A 20,582-nucleotide genomic window follows, 5' to 3' on the forward strand; every position below is an offset into this window, starting at 1 on the left:
TTCTGGCTTTAAAAAGTTGAGGGTAAATCGGACACAAAGTTTAATCTACAATTTTGTTTTATTGACCACACAATGTAGTTCCGGTAATGGATCCAAAACCAAATTAACTTAAAAAAATAAAAATTCAAGAGGTGGAATCCATCATTTTTTGTCAACAATATACTCAACATGTAGTCATTTTCAGACTTGATGAATATTGATTTCTTGACTCCATATTTGTTAAATTTGGACGTTTTCACGCCAAATGCCATATTTTCTGAGGTTGAAATCCAAATTTTTCTACTGCTTAAAAACGCACTCATTTATAACGACAGGTGTAAGATTCCGACGTGATTATAAAATACTTTGTCAAATCAGTCTTTGCAAGCCTATGTCATGTCACTTCAGTTTCCATAAAATCCATCACTGCACAGCCAGGATCTCAAGTGGGTGAAACCCGCTCCCTGGCCGTTCAAAAATACACTTTAAGAAATTACGATGAGGGGCAGGACCGGATTATCCAGGCCAAGAACTACGGAAATACAGGGGCCTACGAAAGACTTCTGAGCCTGTAAGCACGAAAAATACCGCAGTGTATCATAAATGCCTACGGCCTAACAGTCCGGCCTTGAAGAGGGGTTATGTTATGCTTGACAGTGAGAGAAATTATACCCAGGACGACATGTGGCAAAGGGCCTCCCTAATGTGATGGGCAAGCTATATACCCTAAGGCTATTGTGCCTAAACTGCACCCCCCCCCCCGGAAATCGGAAAGGAATTCCAATGATCCCGTCAACACTAAAGAAGACACAGGGGGGGGGGGTTCACCCATATCGTGCATCAAATGTGAGAAATACACCGAAACGCTCACATGAGATTCACAACACGCACATGAACACATCTTTTGTGGATCACTGTTGCGCTTATGTGTTTTTGTTTTACCAAAGTACTTGCTAAACGTAACTTGCACATTTTCTATAGGAAAGCATGCATTCGCACCGTGACCTGAACAACCTTCGTGAAAATCAGGAGAACCCGATTCCTGTAAATTAAAACATTAAGCCTACATATGAATTCAATTCTACAATCAGTACGTTTCCGCGTTGTGAAGCGAGCCCCACAATTATTATTATATTATATTAATACAGCAAACATTTTGTAGTTTAGTTTCGTTCTTCTAAAGTGCATTAACTCAAACCCCCAAGGGTAAGTGTAAAATCATATTGAACTTATCAGAGGAGAGCGAGGACAGTTCCGATAAAGACGAGAACTTCCGCATATAAGGTACAGAGTCCCAGCGCAGTGTTTTGATCGATCACAAAGATCTTGCCGTACTTGTGCATTCGTAAGCTGCGACACGGTTTCGAGGGATTCCCCAGTCATTGTAGGTGGCCTGTCAAGTTTCCCTAGCCCTGGTGTGTTTTGATTCCGAGGAGACAGCTGCTATGCGGTATTTCCACAGCAAGGGCACATACAAGACGAAAAGGGGAAATCGTAGAAACAAAACTATACCGAAACATGAGCGAATACACCGTGTCTGATTTGGAGCAGAGATTGCTGTGGGGATTTCGGTCACGCACTGCACCAAATTTGGAAGAAGCACAAATTACCTTTTCTCATTTGTCATTTTTTTTACAGAGTTCAAGGAACTGGGGAATTACCAAATATCATTTGTCACCTGACATTTAACACTGGCTGAATACACAACGACATAATGCAACAACAGGAGAAAGCACTGCGGACAGATTTATATAAACAATGTAATACTTAAGGGGGCACAACTTCACACTGTTATCCGCTCTGGGCGGGACCAAGAGAGGGAGCATTTTTCCTAGCAAACGGTGGCTCCTTGGTGGAAACTCCATTTCGCTGGTACACGATAGACTATGAAATGCATGTATTGCGATTGAAAAACCGCTACCAACGTGAACACTCCCGACCAACACGGCTCTTTCAAGACGGACAGCGGGAAATAGTTCAGTGTCTTTCCTACTGCCATACATTCAATATGTTTGGACTGAGAGGATTTTTTATAATAAAATCCAGAAGCTTTTCTGTTCTTTGTTTTTTTAATTCATGTGTATAGATGTTGTGAAGTTGATCACAGTGCATTTCAGAAGGGGCTCTCTGGGGTTTCTACTGCCGAGTCATGACTTTCAGTTGAGCTGGAGGGACTTTATGAAAGAAAAACTTTCCTTTGTCAAAGAAGTGAAAGTATATTGCGTGCAGCAGAAGTTAACCGACTTCATTGGTGTGAGCTTGCGAAGCCTCCGATTTTTTTATGCTTTCACTTTACAGTAGTACTCAAAGATAAACTTGACTCTTATCATAAGTACTATCCTGTTGGGAAATACACCAAATATGGCAAGGCATATGCAAACGATGTGTGCTACATTTTATCAATTAATTATCTAGACCCAACGACTTGGAAAGACCTTCATATAAAGTTTGTGCTATCGGTAAGCTTGCAGGAATATGAGAAATATAGTAGAGTGTACGCAATAATTTGCTTTATAACATACAACATTAATTATCAAACTAAACTTTTCAACAAAGATGTGAAATATGAACCCGGTGGCCAATGGAGAAGTCATATGTGACCGGCTCCACCAAAATGGGTTTTATGGGACATTTTTTCAAAGTCAGTTACATACATATTTGAATTGCTTAATTATAAGCTTTAATTTGGTGTAGGTTTGAACCCTGTGGCATTTTGCAATTTGGAGATACATGTATATTGATTTTTGCATAATCATATCATACACATTAACAGAATTGCTTTCAGAGATAAAGCCCTTTAAACACAGGTAGTGGAAAAAGAAATCAGCCAAGAAGAAAGTCTCTTGATACCCATAGCAACAGTTAGGTTTCTTGTATGAATTGTGAAAGTACTGATAAAATAGAAGCCAATAAACCAAGCAGTAAAAAAAATCACCCTGTCCACATTAAGCCCTCAGTGTGAAATTACACTGTGTCCCATAATACCCTTTTAAACAGAGTGGTCACATATTGTAATGAACCAAGCATTACAAAGCATAAAACACCTTGCGTTCTGGTTTAGTAGTACTTCAATGTGGGAAATTCCCTTAAGTTGGGACAAACTTTCCCTGAGCACTCCAGGAAAGGAAACTGTTCCCACCCCCCACCCCAACAAAAGGGGTGGGACGTGCTGGTCATGGCATTTTCACGCATTACTTTGCATCTACTTTCTGTGCTCACATATGTGGGTTATCTGTTGAATGTTATTCAGTCTCTTTGTGCTTGATCAAAGTCTCTGACAGAAACAAACTACTGACAAATCAAACACAAGTGAAACTCTAAACAGATGGCATGAGATATGTGTAACGGCATTACATGTAGCTGAGCTAACATGACATCATAAAGGTGGGAAAATAACCTCTGATATATTTTGCACGAATCCCCTGTCAAAGGCCCTTCCGGGCACGAGACAGTCTCTTTGATGTGATAAGGCCTCTCCCCTGTGACCACATCCCCCTTCGTTTTTCCTCTTCGACGGCCTGAACCCTTTCGATTTGGCGACTCCGACCTCGACCCTGGACCACTTGTACCTCTCGTTGGTGGTCTGGTTGGAGAGGAGGAGGAAGAGATGGTAGGACAGGAAGAGGTAAACGAGGACGCCCAGAAGAAGGAGGGAAGTCAGGAGGAAAACCGGCGCCGGTAATTGCATGAACAGGTGCTGCACATCCATCACATTCAAAAAACAAACAAAAAGGAGTAAAGCAAAAATGTAACTTTCAAAATAAAAGAAAATCACACAATTGTAGAATCTGCAAAATGTTACCATGTCTGAGTTTTTCCTATCATGCATTTCAAGAAACTGCATTTGCTGAGCACTTTCCCAGTTCAGGATTTGAACTGGCACAGACTTGACTGAAGTGAGCTCACAAAGAGCCTCGTGTTATAAACTCGTCTTGACTGGAGACATGGGGCCACAGCTCTTGGGGGGGGGGGCTGGTTGTGGTGATACTCATTACAGACCCTGATCTGTTCTCTTAATCATTACAGAGGTGGGAACTGCGCAGAAGGTCCAGCTTTTGTGTTGTTTAGTGGTGGTGAGGGGGTCCTTGTGGTTGAAGCCAATAGACCTTTATCATGAAGCTGCCACATTTGTCTTGTTCCCCGTAGACTCATTAGAAATAGTAATACAACTTCACAAGTTGATAAAAGGGAACAGGCTATTTTTCGTTCCAGCCTCCATTTGGTTACATTGCTTTGAATGGTATTAAAGCAAGATGGCTGCCCCGAGACAGAGGTCTATACAGGGAAGACTTTGGACAGCAATATTTTTGCACAGGTGTGTCTTCTTATTGTCACCGAGTTTGATGGGTAATTAGCTGGGTGCTCCAAATCTAATTACACTAAGTTACGGCAGTGGCAGTACAATCAACATTCAACAACACTGTTCAAATTTTATTACTCGGGGAAAGTAAAATATTTAATATTCTGCCAGTCAGCAGTGGCATGCCTGATGCACTCTATGCATCGCACTGATGACTTCTCTTGGATGTAGAATTCTGACTGTTGGCTGGGACTCGAATCAGCACAGTAGGGCCCTACTAAAAATGAGCCTTCCAGTGTTAGGAGGCCAATGGATGTACACAATGTACATGCACACAAATGACTACATGCTTAAAGACAAATAGAAAAATGGTTGAATGGGATGCTAGAGGTCACTGTACAAACAACTTTACACCTCCCCCCCCCAAAGCAAACGATGCTCAGTGCAGGAGTAAAGTGCTCCTGATAAAAAGACTACCCTGTAAAACAACACCATCAGGAAGGAAGAGGAATAACAGCTGGGTAAGGCGTGAAGTAAGAAACAATCAAGTGAAGTGGATAATCGGGGCCTGTAAGTTCACAGGGTCAGGAAGGAAGAGAAGACAGAAACTGGGACAGGGTGAGCACGTCAGAAATGATGTTAGAATACAAAGACTTGGTGCAAAGTTAACACTTGCGAAATAGCCAGGGATTGATTACACTTGGTACAGAAATGATATGCTAGAACAGGCCTATAAATTACGTTGAGGTCAAAGTTTCATCTTGTTGCCAAGTAAGTTCACTTTCCACATGGCTTTGTAACACATAACTCTCACCACAGGAGGTAACCGTACAAACACTTCTATCTTTGCACCATCAGATTTTGTTACAAGAAGCCTGGTCGGGCATTGCAAGGAGCCTATGGACACTGCCAGAAGTCACTGCCAGTTGCTGTTTGCAAATTCCATGATGAAAAATTACTAGATACATTTTGAAAACCGTGATAATAACATCATTAGTCTCGACTGCCCACTGACACTATACGCTCTGCCTAGAGCTTTGAACATCACAAGCTAGTCGCTAATATGGTGTGGTGCGCAAATTGCTAACTGATGTATTTATAATATTTTCTGCAAAAAGAAACAAACTTTTTGCAAGCATGTTACCTCTGTGTGCTTACAGTGCATTGTTGCAAAAAGTTTAACGTTTCACCATGTATACTACAAGACCACTTAATGTCAACATTGACACTCATGGAATGGACATATGACGCTACTGAAATGAAATTGAACTGCTGGTGAGATATTGACATTGTGTCCGTATTCAGTAAGAGAAAAACCACTCATACTGATAAGTCAGTTCTGGGGCATTTGGGTGGCATTCCAACAGGAATACAACCCAGACTCACCGGCACTAGTATGACCCATGGGTAAGTGACGGCGTACCCTTGATCAGACTAGGAGTATGCTCTCCTATCATGTGGTTATTTCATCTTGCAGAAAGGTAATTGTTGACTGTCCACGTGATGTGATCCAAGAGTCGGCACATATGCGATATATTTTATTTATTTTTTTATCTAAGTCTTTCTGGTAATGAAACCAAAGATTCCTCAAAAGTGCCCAATATTTTCTTGCATCCATGAGTATCAAAAGCACATGAAGCACAGGCGGGTGCAGCCGTGGTGTCCTCTCACACAAAGATGCCACAGATTTGTGCACATTCAGTTGAAAATAAGCAGTGCACACCACACAACTGCATTTGCTCCCTTGACTCTTCATGTGGGTGGGCATGACACAGCACAATCTACAGCTTTGTGTGACGTCCAGTACATAAATGTGCAGTGAGTTCGATTCCTTCCCTTGTGCTTACCTATGGTGTTGAGGTACGGTTAGACATGTTTGTAACAAGTGGCAATAAAGGAATGATATTGGGTTAACTCGAGGTGCCCAAATTGGGTCAAGAAATCATGCAGAGGTTAAAGTTGCTAAACAAATTTAAACATATCCAAACACATTTCTGGCTTTATTTCACAGAAATTGGTTGACTTGAGCCAATCTGCCTCTGCATGCAGCAATTTCTCTGAACTATTTACAATGATATCAACTTTCCTCTATATTGTTTGACCAAGCCATCATATTTTTAACTTGTATTGTGGGATACATTCCAGAGTAACTGGCTCCCCAGGTTGGTTACTTAGGCAGGCTCGCATAAACACAAGATGTCATGTGAGCGTCTCATCGAACACAATCGTGTGTGCCCAAGTAAGCATGGGGAAGTTATCAAACATGCTGAGTAGTAAAATACTGCATCAAGACTATTTTGAAACAGTGTAAAATTACGTGAGCTCCAGATTCTGCAGGTGCATGTATTATGTCCAGTTCCGGCTAAATTATTACAAATTGGACGCAGCTCACTGTGCAGAACAAACGAATTTGACCCACCTGGAAGACAATGCGTGAGTTGACCTGATGATATTGTCCGTCCTTCCCTATGTAACCTGCCTGCCAAATGCCAGACCTGGCTGCAATTCCCTGCAGGACGCGGCCGATGACGTACGACATGTACATGGTCAGGAGCGTGATGCTAGCAAGCAGGAGGAGGAAATAGCGAGCGTTGCGTCCCCCGATACAGTTGTTGACCCAGGAGCAGTGGTGGTCAAAGCGATAGACGCAGTGGTCGCAGTAAGCTGGTGGGCAAGCCAGACAGATATACACGCGCAGGAGTAAAGATGACATTTGGGAGTCCGGTTGGCATAATGGTTCTGTGCTCACCTTCCACCTCTGTGGTACCGGGTTCGATTCCCGGCCTGGTCTCCAGGTGGATTGGGTTTTAAGTCCCTACCTGATTCCGTGGGTTTTACCCAGAATATTCCTCTGGGGTTTTCCTCCCACTTCTAAAACTGTAACTGCTTCCCATTGTCTCATCTCTACAGGTTTCTTCAAGGCTTTTGAACTTAAAGTGCCTAGAGCGCTCAGTTGAGGAATCCTTGGTGTCATTACCAGAAATTAAAATAACAACAAATTTCTGAGCACAACTTAATAAGCTGTAATACATTTACTGAGGATCTGTTATTTTCATCTTTTGTAAATATTACACTAAGTCAATGACCAATCTGAAATTTGCTGGGGAGATCATTTTGAGTACAAAGCTTGTTGAGCTTGAGTGAGTTACAGACCGACTGAGTGACACTTTTTGCACTCAGGAAATGTACACGTCAAGCAGCTTTTGCAAATGGTTTCTGATGAAGCAAGTGTGTTAAGAAGGATCAAATTTTAAAGTTCTATAGAGACTCAAATTTATTTTTCAACTTCTTAAAAACAAATTCTACCATTCTCTAGTGTAACACAAGTACCTGTTTCGGGTCAACTGGAATAACATATTAATATGACTTGCACTGAAAGTCACAGAACCATTATTTCTTCCTATTGAAATGACACAGCTGATATATCTTACCACAGTGCTTGGAGCGAGCAGGTTTGACAAACTGGCAAGTCCGGCAACGTAGTCCCTCCTTGTAGAGCACGCCATCATATTCAAACAGGGCGGCATATCTGTGGTGGTTTTTCTTGGTAATCACACCGGGGTCACTGCAACAGCAGGTGACAAAGATGGCCAAGTTGACGGCCATGCCGACGTAGGGTGCAACCACGTGGATGGTGGGGAGATCTAGTGCCTGGGCCGAGGGATGGACTTGGGTGGAAAATACCCACAGAACACCCAGGAATATGGCTATGTACAAAGCCTGGATGTAGTGATTTCTGCAAAGGAAGGATACAAAGTTATTTACTTATTTGAAATGTAGAGACCATGGACAGATTAGCTTGAGATGTCCGTTGTGTACCAGAGGCACAGTCTCTCACTGTTTATTGGACCCCCCCCTTTTTTTTTAAGTAAGCCTACTTCTGTTTAGTGTACAGTGAATGCACTGATGTGGGGTGTGACATGGAACAGCAGCTGGGAAACTACCTGTTGCATAATCTTTCCTGGAAGCCACATGGGCCTAGTGCATGAGGAGTTGGAGTCTTTGTCCTCAGCTGAGTCATTCTGACTCTACATTTTGAAGAGTGAACATCGACTGCAACACCTCAACTCACTAGCGTCCATGTGCTGTTCCTTTTCTTACAGGTATGTTGTACTTCTTATTTTTCGGCTATAACTTGTCTGGTTATTTATGCTCCTGTACCTTAATTAGCATTTTATATTGGATGTTGCCTATGATTTGTTCAAACTGTGTTGATAGATTTGTGTCTGGTTGAACAACTCAGACATTTGGACTGAGCACATGGGCAGAATATGCCGGAGAACAAAGGAGTATGGTTCTCTCAATGCAAGGTCCCTTTTCATGTAGATATTTAGAAAAAGTAAGTTTTGCACAGATGTATTGTAATTTCTTCAGTCTCTGTTCTTTCCATTTCTTGTGCTTAGACTCTGTTACTGAACTCTTATCTTTCTTTTTTGTGAACCTTGCTGTTCTTTCCCTTCACTCTCTGACTCCAAGAACTTTCCCTGCTTTTACTCATAGACTGAAGTATGAAATATGGGCAATTATTGTACAGTAGTGATTGTAATTAGGAAAGGCACTGGTTGAGAATTAAGGTTCGGCGTGATAGACTTTTCATGTTTTTCCTTCTTTTGTACCTATATTTTTGTTGACCCTAAAATGCAGTCCTTCCTCAACCTGGTTGCTAGAATTGGATATGATAATAATGTAAAGCATCCGAAGGACAGATTCTTACATCCAGCGTGTGTAATTCTGATAGAGAAGCTGAGATATGTAATTTTAAAGCATGAGAATGTTTGGGAAGTTGGCCTCACCAGTTTGGATTTCTGCCAGTTTCCTTTGTCTGAGGCCATGAGCCAGACTTCTCCATTAGTTCTGTGTGCAGCATGGGGAAAGCCAGCCATGCATAGATAATTAGGGCCCAGGAAGTGCTGAGATAAACAGTCAGTGCTTGGAGCAGGTTCAGTATCGATTTAGGTTGTAGAATCGATTATACTGTGACACTGACCTTCTGCTTGAATCGATATTTTATCGATTCTGGAATCGATTTCTGGATTCAGTTTGTGTTTTGATGATTTCCTGGAGAAATATGTTGTTTTTGTAAACAGAGTTTCTATGTAAACAAGCCTTTGTGACTTTGATTCGATGCTATTTAGGCTGTGTTTTGTTAAATGGTTTTCATGTATGATGTAAAGTTAGCTGAGTCTTTCTGACTCTACATTTTGAAAAGTGAACATCGACTGCAACACCTCAACTCACTAGCGTCCATGTGCTGTTCCTTTTCTTACAGAGTGAAACTCTTTTAATGTACACCTTTGGTGTAACACTTTGTGTTACCCGGGGTGCAACATTTGGCGACCACGAAGGGACAGGTGTGTTCATCCCATCATCATCCATCCAGGGATGAATGACAGCGCCTGTCCAGCGACACCGAGCCCAGAAATGATGTGGTAGCAGTGGGGCGAGGCCTGACATCACGACCTGTTGAGAAAGGAGCTGGTGTTAGCTGAGAGCGTGATACCGGAGCCATAGGAGAAGGGGAACAGGGGAGTCAGCCTGAGGGACCAACGAACCACGATTGGCCCAAGTGCATCCCACCAGCCCGATAGATGGCGACGACACCACAAGAGCTCTGCCAGCGCCTCTTGCAGCAGGTCAGTCAGTTGGGCCAGCTGCCCCTCCTCAAGGTGTGTCAACACCTTGATCTTCCTGGTTATGGCACCATTGAGGGAAAGGAAGACAGCCCGAAAATGCTGGTCAGGAAGATCTCCCGTCATCTGCTGCGAGAGGAACTGGAGGAGCAGGAGGACGAGGGAATGTCGGCTTATCAAGGACTGCAGAACTGGCTCACTGAGTTTACGGCTGGAGATGATCCCTTGTCTTCAGCACCCCAGGTCTCTAGCCCTCCCTCCGACCAAAAGCCTGCTGATGTCACCACTTCCCCATCGCCAAACCACAGCCTACTGCATCTAACGAGGAGGGAGTTCAAGATTTCGGGCCAGATTGGTGAGCCAGGTCAGCGAGATAGGCTCACTTTCTCCAGCTTAGCTCACCAAATCGAGCATGGCCGGCTAAAGGGGCATACCGAGCACGAGATTGTGGAAGGCGTCATCAGGGCCGTGGTACCAGGATCGGCACTTCGGAGCTACCTCGAAGGGCGAGTGGGGCTGACGTTGCCCAAACTGCGTCACATTCTCCGTAGCCACTACCAAGAAAAGGACGCTACCGAGTTATATCATCGGCTATCTCGCCTAGCTCAAGATGGCAAAGAGTCGGCTCAAAATTTTCTGATCCGTGCCCTCGACCTTAAGCAAAAGGTCATCTTTGCATCACAGGAGGCAGATTCCGGGCTGAAGTATGAACCCAGTCTGGTACAGCACATGTTCTTGCACGCACTTCTCACAGGGTTCAGGAGTGAAGCAGTAAGGAATGAACTTCGACCCCTGCTGCTGGACCCCAAGACACCTGACGAGGTTCTTTTTGAGAAGGCCAACATAGCAGCAAGCCATGAGACGGAGCGTCAAGAGAAATTGCACACCAAAGCTATCTCCGTCCACGAAGTCCAAAGCAATGCCCCCACTCAAGAGCAAAAGAAGAAGCCCAAGGAGGGCACTTTGATGACAGACATCGCCGAGCTGAAAGCAGGGATTGCAGAGATTGCTACCCTTAAGCAGCAAATCTCAGGCATTCAGGAGACTCTCACCAAGAAACCACAGGACCAGAGGCAACCCAGGCAAGTTAGCAGACGACAGTACTCCCAGAGGCAAGGCTGCCCTAACTGTGACAGACTGGGCAGGGGTGATCAGTGTGATCACTGCTTCAAGTGCGGGTCCAGCGATCACTTCGCAAGAGGGTGCCGGACAAGGAGACCGAGGTCGGGAAACGATGAGGGGTTACTGCCGAGGGACGGGCAGTAACCAGGGACGTCAAAGCCTCCAAGTCCCCCCATGTGTTCAATGTGTCTTCATCAAAGCAGACAGAAGTAGCCCGGCTCGTTGGTAAGAGGTGCCTAGTGAACTGTACCATACAGGGCGTAAAGACAAGAGCTTTGTGGGACACCGGAGCGCAGGTCTCCATCATACCAGCACAGTGGAGAGCAAACCATCTGCCAGGTTTGAATTTACGGCCCCTATCCGAACTTCTTGGAGGAGAAGAGCTCAGCCTTACAGCAGCAAATGGGTCCCCAATTCCCTATGATGGCTGGCTTGAGGTAACCTTTGGGTTGACAGCAGGGCGGGGACATGTCATCAGCGTTCCGGTTTTGGTGACTCGTTCTACCACAGAAGTTCCCATTATTGGATATAATGTGATTGAGGAGGTGGTAAAAGGTGGGGATGAAAGGGGTCACCCAGTTCGAGCTGTTGAGGCGGCATTTCCCTCCATGGCAAGGCGAGAACTGAAGGCGCTAGTCGACCTCATACAGGAGCCACAGCCCGAGAACTTCGGCAGTGTGCAAGTCAGAAATGTGAATGTGACCATCCCCCAGCGAAGCTCTACTTGGGTAACTTGCCGAACAAGGTTGTGCGTACCAGTTCAGGACACCACAGTTCTCTTTGAACCGGCAGTGGGACCAGCACTCCCGGAAGATCTTCATGTGGACCCTTCGGTAGTAAAGCTGAGAAAAGAGGGAAGGCAAACATGTATCTCCGTCTTTGTGTCCAACCTCTCCAACTGTGACATCGTCCTCAAGAGACGTACAACTATTGGCTCTGTAGAGGGGATAATTTCAATGGAGCGACTACAGAACAGTCAGCCAGAGGAACACCTAACCAAAGCCGTCCACTCCATGACAGTGACACCAGCCACACGACACGATGGCAACTCATGGGTGCCCCCAGTTGATGTAAGCCACCTAGCAGAGCATGAGTGTCAAGCTGCCGTCCAGATGTTGCGAGAAGAGGCAGGAGCATTTGCTCGGGATGACCATGACATGGGCTGCATCACAGACCTAAAGATGCACATCCGTCTTCAAGATGACCGGCCAGTACAGAAAACATACTTGTCAATTCCGCCACCCCTATATGGAGAAGTGAAGTCCTACCTGAGAGACCTGATTGAACGAGGTTGGATTGAGAAATCAGAATCTCCCTACTCATCTCCCGTTGTCTGTGTGAGGAAAAAGGATGGATCTCTAAGGTTGTGTATCGACTATAGAGAGCTGAACCAGAAGACGATTCCAGACAGGCAACCAATTCCACGCATCCAAGACGTACTTGATGGCCTTGGAGGAAACAGGTGGTTTTCGACCCTAGACCAGGGAAAGGCGTATCACCAAGGGTTTGTTGAGGAGGAGAGTCGCCCGAAGACAGCATTCATTACTCCTTGGGGTCTGTACCAATGGAACCGCATCCCGTTTGGCCTGACCAATGCCCCTGCAGTCTTTCAGAGGTGCATGGAGTCCTGTCTGGAGGGGTTGGTCGGAGAAATCGCCGTAGTGTACCTAGATGACATACTGGTGTATGGCACAACATTCGAGAGTCACCTTGAGAATCTTCGTCAAGTCCTGAGGCGTCTCCAAAACCACGGAGTTAAACTGAAGCCAAGTAAGTGCCGTCTTTTCCAGAAAGAGGTACGGTATCTTGGTCGAATCATCTCCAGCGATGGTTACAAAATGGACCCTGCTGACACTGAGGCGGTCGAGGCGCTAAGGACCAAGACACCCGCTACAGTTGGTGAGCTACGTAAGTTCCTTGGCCTACTCGGATATTATCGGCAGTATATACAAGATTTCTCGAGGAAGGCGAAGCCCCTGTACGACCTCCTGAGAAACCCCACTCCTGAGGGTACCACAACGAACAGCGACACTCCGACCCGAGGGAAGTCCAAACACAAAGCGACCTCCAGTAAGAACATTGGACAGTTACCATCTAGACAGAAGATAGAGTGGACAGCGAAGCACCAACAAGCGCTAGAAGGCCTGCTGGATTGCCTCACTCGTCCCCCAGTGATGAGCTTCCCCGATCATGACAAACCGTTTGTCCTGCATACAGATGCCTCCAACGACGGACTGGGCGCAGTTCTTTATCAGGAAAAAAACGGCAAAATGAGAGTGATAGGATATGGATCCCGAACGCTCAGCCCTGCAGAGAAAAACTACTATCTCCACTCTGGGAAGCTGGAATTCCTTGCACTGAAGTGGGCGATAACGGACAAGTTCCGTGATTATTTGTTCTATGCGCCCTCATTCACAGTGTTCACTGACAATAATCCACTCACTTATGTCCTTACATCCGCCAAACTAAATGCGACAGGACACCGGTGGGTAGCCGAACTCGCTGACTTCAACTTCAAGATTAGATATCGCCCAGGACGGAACAATGCCGACGCAGATGTGCTGTCTCGCTTCCCACTGGATGTCAGCGAGTACATGGCTCAGTGTACAGAGGAGGTAACAACGGACCACATCAGTGCAGCAGCCAATGCAGTCATAGCCAGGCAATCAGTCTTTTGCCCATGGATCACAGCGGTTACAGCTGACACGTCCTGCCCTGATGATGAGACAACATCGACCCAACAAATCAGTAAACAAGAGCTGAAGACAGCCCAGCAAGCCGACAATGTCATTGGCCCCGTTCTTCGTCACGTTACCAGTGGACAACGACCAGATAGACAGGATCGGGCAGGTGAACACCCAGACACCACTATTCTTCTCCGTGACTGGTGTAAGCTGAGTGTCGACAAGGATGGGGTGTTACTTCGCAAATCAGGCAAAAGATCCCAACTCATCCTTCCTCGCCAGTACCATTACTTGGTGTACAAGGAGTTGCACGAGGAAATGGGTCATCTTGGTGCAGAGCGAGTCATCCACCTAGCCCGAGAACGCTTCTACTGGCCCCACATGCAGCGAGACATTGAACATCATGTCACGAGGGTCTGCAGATGCCTCAAGCAACGCAAGCCAAACCGCCAGACTCGTGAGCCGCTCCACAGCATAGTGACGACAGCCCCCTTTGAGATGGTGTCCATTGATTTCGTACATCTGGAAAGGAGTGTGGGAGGGTATGAGTATATCCTGGTGGTGATGGACCATTTCACCCGGTTCGCCCAAGCATACCCGACCACCAACAAGTCGGGCAGAACAGCAGCTGACAAAATCTTTAACGATTTTGTCCTACGGTTCGGTTTCCCCCATAAACTCCATCACGACCAGGGGAGGGAGTTTGAAAACCAACTGTTCCAGAGGTTACAGACACTGTGCGGCATTTCACCATCCAGAACGACCCAATACCACCCACAAGGAAACGGTCAGGTTGAGCGATTCAATCGAACCCTTCTGGGGATGTTACGCACCCTACCGGAGAAAGAAAAGTCCCGCTGGAAGGAGTCGGTGAACAAGATGGTGCACGCATATAACTGTACTCGTTCCGATGCCATGGGGTTTTCACCGTTTTTCCTTCTATATGGCCGTCAACCTCGCCTGCCCGTTGACCTGATGTTTGGGTTGGAGCAGAAAACAGAGCCCCTGAAGAACCACCAAGAATTCAGCCAGCGCTGGAGAAGACAAATGGAGGAAGCCTACGAATTGGCCAGGCAAGCAGCAGCGAAGAATTCTGCACGGGGTAAAAGCCACTATGATCGTAGAGAGCACAGTAGCATTCTTCATCCTGGTGATAGAGTACTTGTGCGGAACCTCGGTGAGACGAGTGGCCCAGGCAAGCTGCGAGCCCATTGGGAAAAGGAAGTTCACACTGTGATCAAACGGCTCAGTGATGACTCCCCAGTCTATGAACTTCGCCCTGAGAGCGGGAGAGGAAGAACGAGGACCCTTCATCGAAATTTGCTACTGCCCTGCAATTATTTGATGGCAGAAGAGAAGGATGAACCTCAAACGTTGTCCAGTACTAGGAGCAGACGGGCCCAGAAACCCCTACCCCAACCAGCACCCCGCACCAGAAGACAGCCCCCGAGTACGGCACTGCTGGAGAGTGACTCAGATAGCTCTGATGATGGGTGTCTAATTCAGCTACGACCAGTCCCAGCCCCCCGCAGACGCCAGCAGCCAGGTAGAACCACTAGCAATACTTCTTCCCTGAACCACAACGCAGAGGTCTTCATTCCGGCTGAACATGGGAAGAAAGGGGTAAAACAGGTAGCCCCTGAGCCAATCATCAGCCATGAGCCAGTGGTCCAACCGCGGCCAGTGGTCAGCCCTGAGCCTGCAGTACGCCCTGAACTAGTGACTAGCTCCGAGACAGGGGTCAACCCCGATCCAGTCGCCAGCCTGGGGCCAGCTGCCAACCCTGAGCCAGCGGTTAGGCCGGAGACAGTCACCAGCCCTGAGCCAGACGTAACCCCTGAGTCAGTCGTCAGCTCACAGTCAGACGTAAACTCTCAACCAGTCGTCAGCTCCGAACCAGGCACCAGTCCAGAGCCAGTCATCAGTCCAGAGCCAGTCATCAGTCCAGAGCCAGTCATCAGTCCAGAGGCAGCCTTCCACCCTGAGACAGCCTCTAAGCCTGAGACAGCATTGAGCCCTGAGCCATCTGTCAACCCAGCACCCGCGGCTGCCCCCGTCCCAGTTAGGCCAGCAGCAACTGTCCCGGAACCCCCGGAAGAATGCCCCAGTTACCCAACAAGACAACGGCATCCCCCACAGCGGCTGATGTATGGACAGTTGGGTGAGTCACAATGGGGACAAGGCGTCAACCTGGTCAGCATGGGAAGTTGTAGGCCCTACCCCCAGAATGCACCACTATGGCCCTCTCCAGTGATGACAGCACCAGCCCCTGCTCCGTGGGTGTGGCCCCCACACCTGATGCCAGGAACTCCCCCCATGATGACAAATGGGCCCGCCCATCCATTAGGATTGCAGCTATGGCCACAATGGTGCACAGTTCCAGCAGCCCAGCAAACTGCCAGCTAAGAGCCTTCAGGGACACTCCACTTGAACTGACTACAAGTAGCACTTAACGTGACAAAATGTGCTTTTTTTTGGCTGGATTGAAATCTGTTCCATTTTTTTATTTACAGTACCAGCCTAATGTTGAGGACAACATTAAATTTTTTCAGGGGAGAGTGTAGAGACCATGGACAGATTAGCTTGAGATGTCCGTTGTGTACCAGAGGCACAGTCTCTCACTGTTTATTGGACCCCCCCTTTTTTTTTAAGTAAGCCTACTTCTGTTTAGTGTACAGTGAATGCACTGATGTGGGGTGTGACATGGAACAGCAGCTGGGAAACTACCTGTTGCATAATCTTTCCTGGAAGCCACATGGGCCTAGTGCATGAGGAGTTGGAGTCTTTGTCCTCAGCTGAGTCATTCTGACTCTACATTTTGAAGAGTGAACATCGACTGCAACACCTCAACTCACTAGCGTCCATGTGCTGTTCCTTTTCTTACAGGTATGTTGTACTTCTTATTTTTCGGCTATAACTTGTCTGGTTATTTATGCTCCTGTACCTTAATTAGCATTTTATATTGGATGTTGCCTATGATTTGTTCAAACTGTGTTGATAGATTTGTGTCTGGTTGAACAACTCAGACATTTGGACTGAGCACATGGGCAGAATATGCCGGAGAACAAAGGAGTATGGTTCTCTCAATGCAAGGTCCCTTTTCATGTAGATATTTAGAAAAAGTAAGTTTTGCACAGATGTATTGTAATTTCTTCAGTCTCTGTTCTTTCCATTTCTTGTGCTTAGACTCTGTTACTGAACTCTTATCTTTCTTTTTTGTGAACCTTGCTGTTCTTTCCCTTCACTCTCTGACTCCAAGAACTTTCCCTGCTTTTACTCATAGACTGAAGTATGAAATATGGGCAATTATTGTACAGTAGTGATTGTAATTAGGAAAGGCACTGGTTGAGAATTAAGGTTCGGCGTGATAGACTTTTCATGTTTTTCCTTCTTTTGTACCTATATTTTTGTTGACCCTAAAATGCAGTCCTTCCTCAACCTGGTTGCTAGAATTGGATATGATAATAATGTAAAGCATCCGAAGGACAGATTCTTACATCCAGCGTGTGTAATTCTGATAGAGAAGCTGAGATATGTAATTTTAAAGCATGAGAATGTTTGGGAAGTTGGCCTCACCAGTTTGGATTTCTGCCAGTTTCCTTTGTCTGAGGCCATGAGGCAGACTTCTCCATTAGTTCTGTGTGCAGCATGGGGAAAGCCAGCCATGCATAGATAATTAGGGCCCAGGAAGTGCTGAGATAAACAGTCAGTGCTTGGAGCAGGTTCAGTATCGATTTAGGTTGTAGAATCGATTATACTGTGACACTGACCTTCTGCTTGAATCGATATTTTATCGATTCTGGAATCGATTTCTGGATTCAGTTTGTGTTTTGATGATTTCCTGGAGAAATATGTTGTTTTTGTAAACAGAGTTTCTATGTAAACAAGCCTTTGTGACTTTGATTCGATGCTATTTAGGCTGTGTTTTGTTAAATGGTTTTCATGTATGATGTAAAGTTAGCTGAGTCTTTCTGACTCTACATTTTGAAAAGTGAACATCGACTGCAACACCTCAACTCACTAGCGTCCATGTGCTGTTCCTTTTCTTACAGAGTGAAACTCTTTTAATGTACACCTTTGGTGTAACACTTTGTGTTACCCGGGGTGCAACAGAAATATTCAGCGTAAGACTTAAAAACTAGAGACTACTCAACAGTTTCTACTTTCACTTATAAAAACAGGCAATACTGACACCACCAAAAAGTTGTCATCACTTTGGAAGAAGAGCTTCAAAGTTTTTTGTGGTGAAGGTAGCAGGTTAAGTAAAAGGTTTACATAACATCATATAAAGATACCTCTTTTGTGAGATGTGTGGTTACGGTTCTGAGTAACTGCAGACTAACCAAAAACAAGATATTTTGGCATGGTGCTACCACAAACCTTTATTCATCTCTTTGGAAGTTTAGAGACAAGTATCAAAAAATAGTAATCACCTTGCACTGGGACAGGTTTCAGCCCCTTGTACTTTTCTAAATATTTTGAAGTTGAATCTTGGGACAATTCATGACAACATAACGTACAAGAAGTTACAGAGAAGTTGGAAAGTGGCCTCTTCGAGGAAACACGACCAACATGATGCGTTATGAATCCCTTCTACTAAAAAAGACATTCTGGTGATGACTAATGGCGGTGAACAACTTTTTACCTTTTATAAAAGATGTATGTGATGACGTCACCAATAAGATCCTGCAAACGCCGAGGAAAACAGCGGTAAAATAGGAATGCTATAATCTACAAACAAAGAAATTAAAACAGTAAACTGTTACTCAACATTACACGTATACACTTTTATCACATCTCATTAAGCGTGAAGAGGTTACAAAAATGTAGAAAAAGCACAGCTGCTCTACTGTTACCTGTACAAGTCCCCTTCGTAACTTCCCTACAACGCCATGGCGGTGAAATTCACTATCCCCACACAGAATGATGTAGCTTGCCAACGTGAAGAACACCATGTAAGCAGCAACTAACGTAAGGAAATCTGCCATTGGGTCTAAATGCTTGCCTGTAAAGAGCTATCGAGCCATGCCACATCCTGTGTGAAAGAATTTTGAAAAGAAAAAAGGTTCATGAATAAACCACAAAGAGACACAGACTCTCAGTTTTAAACTAGAGGGTAAATGGGGTGTACACTCTCCAACAGCGGGGCTAGACAACACTTAAAAGCCCTATCAAGCACAGGTAAAGACCATTGAAAAAAAAAGTTATGACCACATTGGTGATATATGTTGATCTCTATCACCGCGCCGCTCACACCAGGGTTTAAAACATTTGGTCATGATCTGCTATCGCAGGATCATGACAAAATGTCAAAAGAGGCAAATTCTTATTTTTTATTTGGACCGTGTAGCCAAGGGAAAGGATGAGGTTTCATGCTCGGATTTTAAATACAGTGGAAAGAGTTTCATACAATGGCATCACTTGACACCCTCTGCACAACCCCAGTATAAGACTGGTCTGGAAAACAAATTTTTAAGTAAAACCTTCCATTCTGTCCCTGTTAAATTTGACCTTTTAGAGCATGTTATTGCTTTCCAATGGCTGATATTTCAGTACAGGCGTAAATCACAACTCAGAGACTGTCCGTGTATTTGGAGAAGTCCCTTTATTTAAGGACAAAATAAGTACAATGTCCCTCTAAATGGCAACAATTTTTTCAAGTGGGCTTGGTGATCCTACCATTGCTCTGGGATCCTTTTAATGCCTTAATTGGATTACAAGCAGAAGTCCCCCCCTAGGAAAGTCAAGCAAGTATGGCCGGCGCAATGTGTAAAAAAAACCTGAATGGTTCTAACCAACGACGCGACAAGAATGACCCAAGGACGGTGATGAATATTTGGACATCCCCACGAATCACTTATTTATTCAAACATCTTAGCGCTTCCCACGTCCACTGTCTGATTAGGTTATTTGTACATCAAACATACCCTCAGGTTCAACAACTTCGAACCCTCCGTCCCATTAATATTTGGGTATGTGACTAAGGTCCGCAGAAGGGATGCAGCTGGGCAGATGGCCCATACACACGATAATACTGAATTAGTTTTACCAATATTCAAAAAAAAAATTTTACCCCAAATTCCACAGAAAATAAACATCCACCAAGCTTTAAAAAGTTTAACTTTCATAATTCTCAACTTTGAGTGCCCGCTACACATCCCAGAACCTATTTTTACGGGCAGCAATCACCGATTCCATCTCCAACTGATCATGTTTTTTTATTAAATGGTGAATGGGCTGGCCATACATGCTTGGCAAACTTAGGGGGGGGGCGAGTTGGCCAGGGGGCAAGTTGGCTAGGGGGCGAGTTGGCAAGGGACGAGTCGGCCAGGGGGCGAGTTGGTAAGGGGTGAGTTGGCCAGGGGGCGAGTTGACCTACAATCATAAAAAATATTAAAGCGGATTGTGAAGAATTGTAGAATTTCCCAACAACTAGGCCTAAAATGTTGCAATATCACTAAAATTAAAAAATTTAAATATAAAAAGCCATAAATTTGCTATTCTGATTAAGATTCTGCATGAATTTGATATTACCATTTTTATCACGAACACTACCCCTATAAATATAATGTACATGGCGTCCCCCCCTTTCAACATCCCTGCATGGCTCACCTTTCCCCCCAATTTCCAACACAGATTGACGCCACTGTAGTCAGGGGTTTCAGCTGGGAGCAAGACTACAGTAGGATTGTGTGCTAGCGAAGTGTGTGACGTGACAACAGATGGAAACGTTTAATGACGGAGTAACACCGCAGACATGTACTGCATGCAGTGTGCATGTGGCCAACGCAACACGTACACGTGCACGTACATGTACGTACACATACATGTGTACGTACACGAACTTTAAAAGTTGCTGAAATTAGT

At 45.2% G+C, this 20,582-nt stretch overlaps 1 protein-coding gene across 2 annotated transcripts; it reads right to left on the bottom strand.

The window, feature by feature from the left end:
- Positions 1-39: 39 nt before the first annotated feature.
- On the bottom strand, positions 40-20,497 carry LOC110980346 (palmitoyltransferase ZDHHC4-like). 2 transcript variants are annotated; one of them, XM_087138632.1, is made up of 6 exons: positions 20,328-20,497; positions 18,572-18,750; positions 18,361-18,446; positions 7,711-8,015; positions 6,699-6,943; positions 40-3,676 (listed from the first exon to the last, which is right to left on the bottom strand). In XM_087138632.1, exons 2-6 carry the CDS (start codon positions 18,701-18,703, stop codon positions 3,356-3,358), a joined length of 1,089 nt encoding a protein of 362 aa, XP_086994758.1. In that variant the 5' UTR covers positions 18,704-18,750; positions 20,328-20,497; the 3' UTR covers positions 40-3,355. The 2 variants fall into 2 exon arrangements, with proteins under 2 accessions (XP_086994758.1, XP_086994759.1); XM_087138633.1 differs by having other exon boundaries at positions 20,250-20,334.
- Between the last annotated feature and the right edge of the window lie 85 nt (positions 20,498-20,582).

This window comes from Acanthaster planci, linkage group LG07 (genome assembly GCF_054643075.1).
Source record: "Acanthaster planci isolate LZ-2023a linkage group LG07, COTS_SCS, whole genome shotgun sequence".
Taxonomy (NCBI): domain Eukaryota; kingdom Metazoa; phylum Echinodermata; class Asteroidea; order Valvatida; family Acanthasteridae; genus Acanthaster; species Acanthaster planci.

Coding starts and splice junctions, on each gene's coding strand:
- LOC110980346 (XM_087138632.1), bottom strand. CDS start 18,703: ATGGCAGATTTCCTTACGTTAGTTGCTGCTTACATGGTGTTCTTCACG. Junction 18,447..18,571: donor TACGAAGGGGACTTGTACAG/GTAACAGTAGAG, acceptor CTTTGTTTGTAG/ATTATAGCATTCCTATTTTA. Junction 3,677..6,698: donor ACTCACGCATTGTCTTCCAG/GTGGGTCAAATT, acceptor ATGGATGTGCAG/CACCTGTTCATGCAATTACC.